Source organism: Emys orbicularis, chromosome 6, assembly GCF_028017835.1.
Source record: "Emys orbicularis isolate rEmyOrb1 chromosome 6, rEmyOrb1.hap1, whole genome shotgun sequence".
Classification (NCBI taxonomy): Eukaryota; Metazoa; Chordata; order Testudines; family Emydidae; genus Emys; species Emys orbicularis.
Genome location: NC_088688.1, coordinates 99,642,526 through 99,655,688, shown reverse-complemented (window position 1 = coordinate 99,655,688; position 13,163 = coordinate 99,642,526). Strand labels below are relative to the sequence as shown.

Genomic DNA, 13,163 nt, shown 5'->3' with positions numbered 1-13,163 from the left:
AATGTACCACTCTTGTATCTAAAACTAGAAATATAAAATGTAACTCTGAGGGCCTATTGTAATTATGTAAAGTGTGGGCCATTAATGATGGTTTGGAATCTTGATGACTCCCATTGTCTGCAGATGGCTGTTTACCTGTGAGTCTCCCTGTATATGTGTGTGCTGGCAAGTGAGTAATGAAGTCTTGCAGTGACATGTGATCATGTCACCTGAACTGGAATCCATCTTTAACCTGGTGCTTTTCCAGTGGGGGTGGGTGAAAACCCAGAGGGACAAAGGGTTCCCGCCTTATGCAAAAGATATATAAAGGGGTGGAAGAGAACAGAGAGGGAGAGGAGCCATCATGGAGAATCCCCTAGATAACACCTAAGCTGGAACAAAAGCTGTACCAGGGGAAAGAATTGTGCCCAGGCCTGGAAGGTGTCCAGTCTGAGAAAAACTTACTGAAGCATCTCTGAGGGTGAGATTATCTGTATTTAGTTTGATTAGGCATAGATTTGCGCATTTTATTTTATTTTGCTTGTGACTTACTTTGTTCTGTCTGTTACTACTTTGAACCACTTAAATCCTACTGTCTGTATTTAATAAAATCACTTTTTATTTAGTAATTTACTCAGAGTATGTATTAATACCTGGGGGAGCAAACAGCTGTGCATATCTCTCTATCAGTGTTATAGAGGGCGAACAATTTATGAGTTTGCCTTGCATAAGCTTTATGCAGGGTAAAACGGATTTATCTGGGTTTAGACCCCATTGGGAGTTGGGCATCTGAGTGCTAAAGACAAGCACACTCCTGTGAGCTGGTTTTCAGGTAAACTTGCAGCTTTAGGACAACTGATTCGGACCCTTGTTCTGTGTTGGAGCCAGACAGGAGTGTCTGGCTCAGCAAGACGGGGTGCTGGAGTCCTGAGCTGGCAGGGAAAACAGAAGCAGGGGTAGTCTTTGCACACTGGGTGGCAGCTCCCAAGGGGGTTTCTGTGATCCAACCCGTCACAGTGGCGTAGTCGAGCAGGGTCTGTGCACAGCTGATTGCTTTGAGATACTGGTAGTGATTTTAAGTGAGTTTTAAGTGTGGTGGCTGGAGAACAGACAAGGTAGTTACTGGTTTGTTATTTTCTGTTTGCTTATTTCGGGAAAGGGAAGTAGGGACAGAAAAGGAAGCAAAATAAGTAAGAATGAAGATCAAAAGAAGCTAAAACTACACAAGTTTCAAATTGCCCAGAAAGACTGAACAATGGGTGCTGGGAATGTCTCTGTTAACTAAGAAGCCCCTGAGCTGAGTGATCTCAGTTTCAGTGAACTGCAGATGGGTGTGGCCCAACCTCTGTCTGTGCTGAAGCTGACTGGAGTGTCTAATTTAGCAAGACAGGAGTGGAGGGGTGCCTGTTCTGGCAGGAGGGTGTTCTCTGTGGTATCCCAGCTCATCGAGTGGTGGTCTCAAGGGAAGACAAATGGAAACTGATGTACAATTTGCCTGGGAAAAGGCTGACCTGGAAAAAGAAAAGGCTGCCCACCAACCTGGACTTAAGAGACAAAGCAATTAAGACCCAGAAGCATGACCTGGCTGTAATGGAGTGGAAGAGGTGCACAGAGACATGTATCCTGGAGCTGGAAGTTGGGGTCCTGGTGACTGCTGCGGTGGGAACAAACCCCAAGGACTCTAGCTGGAAGCAAACCCAACCTGAGTGAAAGGGGGGGGATTTTGCTGGCCAGCGAAAGGTCCCTCATAGCTGGTAGCTGTGAGCCTACAGCTGGGTCAGGGTCTCTTTCCCTTTTGGGGGACACAGGAGTGTCTGCCCCATAGGGGAGCCCAAAAACGAATTTTAGGTATACTGCCTCCGCCATGGTCAGTGTCCAAGTCTCTGGCAGTAAGTTCAGGAGGAGGGTGTGACGTTGTGCAGTCTACATGGTTTTATAAAAACATGATAATAAGTGAATATAATGTAACTGGGATAGTTTTATAAAAAATTTGATAATAAGCGACTATAATGCAAATGGGATATGCTTTGTGCAAAAGGTCTCTTGTAAGGTATCATTACAAAGCTCATAATCTACTGAGTGTGATCATCCTATTTGTAGAAATGTACCACTCTTGTATCTAAAACTAGAAATATAAAATGTAACTCTGAGGGCCTATTGTAATTATGTAAAGTGTGGGCCATTAATGATGGTTTGGAATCTTGATGACTCCCATTGTCTGCAGATGGCTGTTTACCTGTGAGTCTCCCTGTATATGTGTGTGCTGGCAAGTGAGTAATGAAGTCTTGCAGTGACATGTGATCATGTCACCTGAACTGGAATCCATCTTTAACCTGGTGCTTTTCCAGTGGGGGTGGGTGAAAACCCAGAGGGACAAAGGGTTCCCGCCTTATGCAAAAGATATATAAAGGGGTGGAAGAGAACAGAGAGGGAGAGGAGCCATCATGGAGAATCCCCTAGATAACACCTAAGCTGGAACAAAAGCTGTACCAGGGGAAAGAATTGTGCCCAGGCCTGGAAGGTGTCCAGTCTGAGAAAAACTTACTGAAGCATCTCTGAGGGTGAGATTATCTGTATTTAGTTTGATTAGGCATAGATTTGCGCATTTTATTTTATTTTGCTTGTGACTTACTTTGTTCTGTCTGTTACTACTTTGAACCACTTAAATCCTACTGTCTGTATTTAATAAAATCACTTTTTATTTAGTAATTTACTCAGAGTATGTATTAATACCTGGGGGAGCAAACAGCTGTGCATATCTCTCTATCAGTGTTATAGAGGGCGAACAATTTATGAGTTTGCCTTGCATAAGCTTTATGCAGGGTAAAACGGATTTATCTGGGTTTAGACCCCATTGGGAGTTGGGCATCTGAGTGCTAAAGACAAGCACACTCCTGTGAGCTGGTTTTCAGGTAAACTTGCAGCTTTGGGACAAGTGATTCAGACCCTGAGTCTTTGTTAGAGCAGACTGGAGTGTCTGGCTCAGCAAGAACCCTCCCCCTGAACTTACTGCCAGAGACTTGGACACTGTCCATGGCGGAGGCAGTATACCTAAAGTTCCTCTTTTCTGGACAGGGCATCTGCTACCCAGTTCTCCTTTCCTTTAATATGAGTAATCTCCATGTCAAACTCCTGTAGGACCAGGCTCCAGCGTAGCAGTTTGGAGTTGGTGCCCTTAGTTCGGTGAAGCCATACTAAAGGTGAATGGTCAGTTAGAATTCTGAACCTCCTATTAAAAAGGTAAGGTCTTAATTGTTTGACGGCCCACACAATGGCATAGCATTCCTTCTCTATAACAGAGTAATTCTGTTCGGCCGGGGACAGTTTTTTGCTCAGGAAGGCAATGGGATGCTTCTTACTGTCTTCCCCTGTCTGCATCAGCACAGCACCCAACCCTGTGTCTGACGCGTCAGTGCACAACTCAAAAGGCTTTTCAAAGTCAGGGCTGGCCAGCACAGGCTTCGCGGACAGGAGTGCTTTTACCTTGTTGAAGCCTTTTTGGCATGCCTCTGACCAAATGACCTTATTAGGTTGATGCTTTTTACATAAGTCCGTGATTGGGGACACAACGTCACTGAACCCCACCACAAACCTCCTGTAATAGTTTGCCAAGCCTATGAAGGATTGGACTTGCCTTTTAGTCTGGGGTACAGAGAACATATGACAGGCTGAGGAGGAATTTCTACTGGCCAGGGATACAGAATGATGTGAGGGATTATTGTAGGACTTGTGCGGTGTGTCAGGAGAGGAAGAAGCCGGGGGGACCCCAAAAGGCTCCGCTTCGTCCCTTGCCCATCATCCAGGAGGCATTCCAAAGGGTGGCAATAGACATAGTGGGCCCTATGCCACGCCCCACCCGGAGAGGGAACAAGTATATCTTGGTGGTAGTAGACTTCGCCACTCGGTACCCTGAGGCAATTGCACTGGCTAACATAGAACCCGTCACAGTGGCAAGAGCCCTGCTCACCATATTCAGCAGAGTGGGCTTCCCTAAGGAAATTTTGTCAGATCGGGGGGCAAACTTTATGTCGCAGGCGAACAATTTCCACTGTGACGGGTTGGATCACAGAAACCCCCTTGGGAGCTGCCACCCAATGTACCAAGACTACCCCTGCTTCTGTTTTCCCTGCCAGCTCAGGATTCCAGCACCCTGTCTTGCTGAGCCAGACACTCCAGTCTGCTCTAACAAAGACTCAGGGTCTGAATCACTTGTCCCAAAGCTGCAAGTTTACCTGAAAACCAGCTCACAGGAGTGTGCTTGTCTTTAGCACTCAGATGCCCAACTCCCAATGGGGTCTAAACCCAGATAAATCCGTTTTACCCTGCATAAAGCTTATGCAAGGCAAACTCATAAATTGTTCGCCCTCTATAACACTGATAGAGAGATATGCACAGCTGTTTGCTCCCCCAGGTATTAATACATACTCTGAGTAAATTACTAAATAAAAAGTGATTTTATTAAATACAGACAGTAGGATTTAAGTGGTTCAAAGTAGTAACAGACAGAACAAAGTAAGTCACAAGCAAAATAAAATAAAATGCGCAAATCTATGCCTAATCAAACTAAATACAGATAATCTCACCCTCAGAGATGCTTCAGTAAGTTTTTCTCAGACTGGACACCTTCCAGGCCTGGGCACAATTCTTTCCCCTGGTACAGCTTTTGTTCCAGCTTAGGTGTTATCTAGGGGATTCTCCATGATGGCTCCTCTCCCTCTCTGTTCTCTTCCACCCCTTTATATATCTTTTGCATAAGGCGGGAACCCTTTGTCCCTCTGGGTTTTCACCCACCCCCACTGGAAAAGCACCAGGTTAAAGATGGATTCCAGTTCAGGTGACATGATCACATGTCACTGCAAGACTTCATTACTCACTTGCCAGCACACACATATACAGGGAGACTCACAGGTAAACAGCCATCTGCAGACAATGGGAGTCATCAAGATTCCAAACCATCATTAATGGCCCACACTTTACATAATTACAATAGGCCCTCAGAGTTACATTTTATATTTCTAGTTTTAGATACAAGAGTGGTACATTTCTACAAATAGGATGATCACACTCAGTAGATTATGAGCTTTGTAATGATACCTTACAAGAGACCTTTTGCACAAAGCATATCCCATTTGCATTATAGTCGCTTATTATCAAATTTTTTATAAAACTATCCCAGTTACATTATATTCACTTATTATCATGTTTTTATAAAACCATGTAGACTGCACAACGTCACAAGCTGAATCTGGCAAGCTGCCAAAAGTAGAAATGAAGCTGTCTGCTGTGACAGTCATTTATGGTAATACTGTTTCCAAGAGAAGTGGCCCTTCCTCACCTCTAGCACTCATTTTGGAAGTGGTGACCATTTTTTTCAGGATAACCACCTGTTAAACTGACCCCCTAATTTTGCTTCTGCAGTCTTCCTTCTCTCCAGGCTGTTGTGTGCTAAGAGATAGTGAGCAGCTTGTCTTTGACATGGCTGATGTTTTATCAGCAATATGTGCATGACATGTTCACCCACAACAGCAAGCTGCATGCTATTTGGTGATTTTTTTTTCTGGCATCTTCTTATTCTTCAGACAGGAAAGTGTGACAAATGTACTCATTCCTGTGCAAAGTTTTGTAAAGAACCACACAAGTCTGAGCTGGAAACCTCTACTAAGTCTTCTAGCCCATCGCCTTGAAACTGCATGATTTGCTTTCAAAACTACTGCGGCTAGAATTTAACAGTTTAATTCTCATAAAGGAAACATAATAATCAGCAATACACACCAACACTACATTGACCAACTTAGAAACATTGGGTGAAATCCTGACCCCATTGAAGTCAATGGGATTACAACCTTTATTTATCAAGAGTCAGATCCTTCCCTCCCCCAGCTGTGGATGTGGAAATGATGCAATTTCATTGCATATGCATGGGGCAGGATGTGGAGAGCCTGAGCAATTGATATGGCATTACTACAAAGTCCACCTCCATCAGAGTCCTTTGCATAGATATTCAGGAGCAGCAGTGGGGCTGGTGGAGCCTGTCTGCTTAGGCCTTGGCTACACTGGCGGTGTACAGCGCTGCAACTTACTGCGCTCAGGGGTGTGAAAAAACACCCCCCTGAGCGCAGCGAGTACAGCGCTGTAAAGCGCCAGTGTAATCAGAGCCTGCAGCTGCAAGCTACTCCCCTCGGAGAGGTGGAGTACAGACAGCGCTGCGAGAGAGCTGGCGGCGCGACTACACTCGCGCTTCACAGCGCTGCCGCAGCAGCGCTGTGAAGTCCCGAGTGTAGCCAAGGCCTTAGATAGCAAAGAAAGGTGTTTGAGAAATAAATTAACTAGAGTTTAGATAGATCCACCACTATATTGATTCACTGGCCATACTCCTGAGTGGGATGGTGGTGTTCAGAATCTGAGTGGTGGCCAGAATGTGAGTGAGGAGGAATGGATAGTAGATACAGCTCTACAGCCTAGGGAGGAGGTTTCCTTCCACACCAGCCCCTGGGGAGATTCCTCAATGATCCGTCTGGCTGCTTCCGCTGAACTATGGGCAAGGAATTTGTGCCAACTCTTGTTAGCGTCTTCTGGTGAAGGATTAAAAAGCACCACTGTCGTGCATGAACATTGCTTGTCCATAAGAGAGCATAAAAATAATATGTGTTAGTTTGATCCGTGGAATCTTTTTTTCTAGGTGGTTAGGTGCACATTATCTTTTTGGGTTTATGTGGAACTGCAAGATAAGGCCCTTAGCAGCGCTGTATAAAATACTGGACACACCTGCCACTGTGTCCTGGTAATGCCAAGTTCCTGGGCCAATTGAAAGGATTGGCTCTTGATTTCACTGTGTTAGTTGTATAGGGAATCCCTGGAGATTTCCTAATTTATATAAGCAAGGAAATCCCATCCCAACTTTCAAAGAAGAGGAGAAAAATACTGCCTTATTCTTGAATATATGGACTTAATATAGCCCATTATTTAAGACAGCTAATATTATTGGTTAGCTGAAGGCTATGTTGTCTCTTTCACCAACAGAAACTGGTCCAAGAGAAGCTATTATCTCACCCACCTTGTCTCAGTTGAAGGCTGTATCAGTTGCTGCTCTCCCTTTTGAGATTGGTACTTAAGTCTGGAAAAAAAGGAAGAATAAAAACAGGGGAGTTCAATGTTCTCCTCTAATTCCTGTTTAGAAAACTGGGTTATTCCTTCATGTGAAGGCCTCTGAGTATGAAGCTCTTACAAACATGAGAGTCGGCTGTCCTTTTTTCTCCTGCTTACTCCAAGTTCAGGAAAAAGCACATTTAATTGTTGGTTTGAAATAATGCAAGCTGCTGTGTGACTCTGAAAACTTCTCTGTGATTAACATTGTTAATTGGATAATTGCACATGTAATTATATGCTAATTCTTCCAATCGTCTTATTCAGATCAATTATATTTTATCAAATATGACATGTTTCAATTGTAAAAATTCAGCAGAACAAAACTGAAATCCTTCTGCAGACTACTTTCCAAAGTGAGGATTTGAAGCAATGTGGTTCAATGGATAAACCGTGGCACTAAGACAGGAGACTGACTCAGGTCACAGACTTGATGTGAACCTTTTTCTTCTCAGTCACTGATCCTCTCTCTGTATCAGTGTGCCCATTTGTAACGTCAGGATAATTATATTTTCTGTCCTTTATAAAACATTTGCCATCCTTGAATGAGAGGTGGTGTATGCATGTGTGACCAGCCCTACCACCACCTCGGTTGTTCAGCACTTGGGCACACACCTTGCTGGGAGAGGACACCTTTGCCATGCCCTTTTGACTGAGACTGGGTGGGAATTAATCTCCAGAAATCCTTTTGCCTCCTGTTCCTTAGATGTTGAAAACTTTGCTCCCTTGAGGAGTGGTCTACTTGAAATACCCACCCAGCAGCAGATTTTCTTAAAACAAGATTGAAAACAGAGAGAAAAGGGAATTAACACATAAGGAACAGTTTGACTAATACAGCTATCTCTCGCTTACCTTCTTACTAGCTAAATTATGAAAGACATTTTCATCTTAGTTCTAGAGACAAAAGAATGCTTTTACTCTTACTTGTCTAAAAAGCTAGTCCTCTCTGATCTTCCTTGATCAGCCTGTCAGCTGCTCTTGCTGCACGAGATAATTCCTCTTTTGCTCCTACACCCAACCTGTTTATCAGGTGTTCATTACTAGATTCAGGAGGGTCACCTCTACATTTCCATAGGAATGTTTTTGCATGACTCCTGTCCAGGGAAAAGTTCAGTCAGGGTTGCCCTTACCAGGATCATCTTCTAACCACCTCTCCCCCACAACTAAATTTCTCTCAGCCTTCTAATTGCCAAGCTGATATGTCAAAAGCTCTGGTGATTTCCATTTCTTTAGATTAAGTACAGCAATCAATGTTTGTCCTGAGCTAGTGTTCCTTTCTATAGGGAACCAACTCATGCCCCCCTTGTGAATATACCAAGTCTCCATCTCTGCTGGCAGCAGAGGTAGCTGGCATTTTAAAAACTGGGCTTTAAAAAAAAAAAAAGGATTTACTTGATCTCCATTAGGCTTAAAAAATTAGATTAAAAAATCACCATGTTCCAGGCCTACCATAATTATTTTCTTTTTAAGATGATCTTGTTAAGAGCCCTTTACTGAGAGACAAATGCCTTTTTGTTTGTTCCACAGGATACTATGGTGATGGTCTAAATGCCATCATTGTGTTTGCTGCATGTTTCCTGCCAGACAGCAGTCAAGCTGATTACAACTATGTCATGGAAAATCTTTTCCTGTGAGTGATGTGTGAACAATGTGACAGTCTTTTGCGTTAATACGTATAATTACGTACTGAGAGAACCTGTCTTTAATTAAGAGATAATTTAGGATATTAAAGGGGTTGACTTGAATGCTACGGGAAAAAACTGCCTTAGGTACAATGCTCAGTGAAACACTCCTTGGCTCTAAAATCCTTAAACCACTTCACCAGTGAATGCCAGTCCTACTTGTAGGGGAGAGCAGCCTTCCCTGCCTTTAACCCTCTGTTCATTTTTCAAATATTATTTGTATTGCGTAGCACCTAGGAGTCCCAGTCTTGGACCAGGGCCCCGTTGTCCTAGGTGCTGCATAGACACAGAACAAAAAGACTGTCACACAGGGGCACCATTTCAGATGGGGGGGAGGGTGAACTTTAATCATGATTCCAAGGGTTACTTAGAAACCTGGAAACTCTAGGTTTTTTGCAGATAAAAGGCGGGGCACAACCAAAAATTATAACTCAAGGAGGGGGTGCCTCAGCTCAAAAAGTTTGAAAACCGCTTAGGGTGAAGGCAGGGGATATCTAGGGACTGTGTACTGGGAGGAGAAAACCGCTCAGGGTGCAGGGACACAGGTAGCTAAGGGCATGCAGGCAGGGGTGGAGCTCAAGGTGCAGGGAGGGGCTGTATCCAAAGCGGTGCTGCTGCTGTTGCTGGGCCAGCTGTGTGCTCAGTCCCTAGTTGGCACAGTGGGGGCAGATCCGCGGGGCAGGAGCTGGGGTGAGGGGCGTGCTCTGCCCACCTGGGTACACATACACGATGGGCAGGAGGAGGGGAACTCCCCAACATCAGCCTGCGGCCAGCTCTGCATAACAGATCAGGAGGCAGGCTCCCAGTCCCAAACGGCATGGCCAGTGGGGGCTCCGTGGTGGGGAGGCGGGGGCAGCGCGGCGGCTGCAGACTGCAGTGGAGCAGGGCAGCAGGGGAAGGAGGGGCAGCATCTTCCCTCCTACTGCAAACTTCACCCAAATGTGGTACAAAACTCAGGGGAGGAGGCAGGTGCCACCCTCCCCCACCTTCCCTAAATGGCACCCCTGCAGTCACTGCCCCAAAAAGTTTAGGACGTTTCCCGACTCCAGCTGCTTCTGAGTCAGTCACTTCGAATGGCAATTGCCAGTGAGGAAGGACATACGAATTTGACCGAGTGAACCCAACTTTGTTTTAATTTTTAACAACAAAGGTAACTCCTAATGGCAAGTATCAGAGGGGTAGCCGTGTTAGTCTGAATCTGTAAAAAGCAACAGAGGGTCCTGTGGCACCTTTAAGACTAACAGAAGTATTGGAGCATAAGCTTTCGTGGGTGAATGCCCACTTGCGTCTGATGAAGTGGGCATTCACCCACGAAAGCTTATGCTCCAATATTTCTGTTAGTCTTAAAGGTGTCACAGGACCCTCTGTTGCTTCCTAATGGCAACTTGTTCTGACAGCAAATAGATGGAGAAGGCAACGCCTGCCCTGAGCTGTCTCCAGTCTGCCTCTCTTTGCTGCTGAAATCCTAATCTGCCTGACCCTCCAAGGCCCACAAGCCTGTTTAAAATGAAAGTCATAGAATCATAGGACTGGAAGGGACCTCGAGACGTCGTCTAGTCCAGTCCCCTGCTCTCATGGCAGGACTAAGTATTATCTTTATACACAGAGGTGCAGGGTAGTGAAACTACAGAGGAAGTATCTGGCCACCCATTTATTTTGTTTGTGGGGAAGAAGGGGTATATGCATTGAACTAAAGAGATGTCAGTATACTGATCCCTAGAACATCAGGCTACGAATATATGTGCATAAATTCTTCCTAGTTAATCATATCAGGAATCTCGGGGAGTCCTGCACTCCCTCTTTTTATTATCTAGCACTTCTTGGCCTTAAGCAAAGTACTTTGCATAGATAATCCCACAACTGCAATGCTGTATTCTCCAGATGTCAGCTCCATATCAGTGATTTTTCAATCTATGACCAGCAATTGTGCATTTAGTTGTTTACATATTTTACCTACTGCGGTTACGATGCCCTGTGGGTCATCAAAGCTTTCTGTCATCAATTTGTCACCTTGACAAATCCGGTTGGATAGTGAGAGTCTGGGCCAAGATCCAAAGCACAGGAGACAGCAGCTGCTGATGCCCTTCCCTGCGATGCTGCAGACCCAGGCTGAAGTGCCTGCTGTCTCAGCTGCAGTTGCTTAATCCTCAGCATGTTAGAGGCAAACAATTACAAGTTCCACACAAGAATCAGTCCACAACCTGCTAAAATTATTTGCTGAAGTCTGAAGAGAGAGTTTGTGCTTTCAAACGCACATAGAGCATTGCAGAAGAATCTCTCCAGTCACTAAGACATTTCCTTTCACCCACGATTTATTTTATTAAAAAGAAAAAAAAAAAACAACCTTTCATTCTCACGAGGTAGATGAGGAGCCAGACATCAGAAGGGTGGCTATTTTTTCCTAAAATGGCAATTGCTGTAATTCAGCCATATTATTGATCTCAGTAGCGTTCACTTATGGAAACAGGGAGGAATCAGTCTCTCCACTTCAGGAATTACTGGGTGAAATTCTATGGCTTGTGTTATGCAGAAGGTCAGACTAGATGATCATAATGGTCATCTCTAGTCTTAAAAATCTATAAATCACTCTCTTTTTATTCTTGATGTTTATTATGATTGACTATTTGTATAGCACCCACCAACCCTCTGCATTTTATACACATAAAAAGACTTGCTCCCTTCTCCATGGTCCCAGTCCCACAAAGACTTACCTCGCATGCTTAACCTTTTGCATTGTGAGTAATCCCGCTGATGATTCACTGCAATGAGAGAGCAGCTTTAAATTCCACAGGATTACTCACAGTGCATAAAAGTTCAACATCTGTATGAGTCTTTGCAGGATCGAGGCCTAAGTAGACAACATACAAATGCAAAAGGAAAGAGGCAATAAAAAGTACTGTGAATCAGTAATGAAGTCTGAGGCTTTGGCTACACTGGCGCTGTACAGCGCTGCAACTTGCTGCGCTCAGGTGTGTGAAAAAACACACCCCTGAGCGCAGCGAGTACAACGCTGTAAAGCACCAGTGTAATCAGTGCCTGCAGTGCTGCACGCTTGCTCGCAGCGCTGCAAGCTACTCCCCTCGGAGAGGTGGAGTACATACAGCGCTGCGAGAGCTCTCTCGCAGTGCTGGCGGCGCGACTACACTCGCGCTTCACAGCGCTGCCATGGCAGCGCTGTGAAGTCCCGAGTGTAGCCAAGCCCTTACACTAGTCTGGATAGTTCCATGCATTTAATTTAATTAATGTATTCTTATATTTATTTAAAATGGGATTACAAGCACTTCCTGGAGGTGAGAACTGGGCTTCAGATTCTTGTTTGGAAGAACAATATTTTAAGAAAGGATTTAAAGGAGGAGAGTAGACTGTGAGGTGCTCAAAAACAATAGTGATGAGGCCCATTAAATACACAGGTAGAGGTTCCCCTGCCATTTTTGTACAGACACAGCCCTGGGGCTGGATGGTGGAGTCCAAAAATTTTTGGAAGGGATATTAAACTTCATGCTTCAGGGTATAAGCCAATTTCTAACTATTTCAGAGCAAAGTTGCTGTATTCTGCTAATGTCTACAGGCTTCTAACAAACATTTCAGCAGATTGCCCAGGCTTTAGGCTGTTCTGGTGATAACAAGGCCTTTAATGGAAGATGCTATGTTTAGGCACAACACACATCCCATTTCTGAAGGTGGTTCATCAACTTTTTCCTCTCTCAAAGGCAAAGACTGAAAATGTGCTCAGCCTTTCTACCAGTGGCATCAATGATGCAGAGCTGGATGAGACCTAATGGGGTCGGAGGGGGGGTTGGGGGGGGGAGGGGGGGGAGGTGATCATCTGCTTCTGTGGAGACAAGACCAGAATTTAAATTGCCCTGTTAGTGGCTACTCCCATGGGGGTGAATCTGGCCAACAAAGAGTGCAGTCCTGTCATAAACTATTGCAGGGTTGGGAATTCATATTAGTATTATGTATGCCTCAAGGATTTTTATGTTAAAAAAAGGACCCTATGGTTAGAAGTACTGAGGGGTATTCTATCCCCTCAGCAGAAGCAGGTAGGTTCACACTGCCTCCTAGCTGGTTTAATAGTTTTGGAATTCAAAAGCTTGGTAATACCCGTCACTCACAGACTCAGGAGATGGGATCTGTTGCATCTTCTAAGAACAAGAATTACAACTAAGTGTCTTTATGTTCCTTTTTTTGGGTCTTATTTTCCCTCGTAAACATGCCAATGACTAATGATGAAGCTAAGTTTCTCTTTGTCTGCCCTAGTTAGATCTCAGCACCACTTGGAATTTAATTATCATGGTCTCCCTTGTTGACTCTGTTGGCATAATGCGCTTAAATGGGGTAAAAACCCCACCCGTAATG

At 44.6% G+C, this 13,163-nt stretch overlaps 1 protein-coding gene across 2 annotated transcripts in view; it reads left to right on the top strand.

Moving 5' to 3' along the window:
• PRUNE2 (prune homolog 2 with BCH domain) overlaps window positions 1-13,163 on the top strand; it is a 149,730-nt gene that overhangs the window by 124,231 nt on the left and 12,336 nt on the right. For both annotated transcript variants that reach the window (XM_065406219.1, XM_065406220.1), the window contains one exon: window positions 8,650-8,752. In XM_065406219.1, coding sequence (XP_065262291.1) covers window positions 8,650-8,752 — 103 coding nt within the window. The remainder of the gene's footprint in view (window positions 1-8,649; window positions 8,753-13,163) is intronic.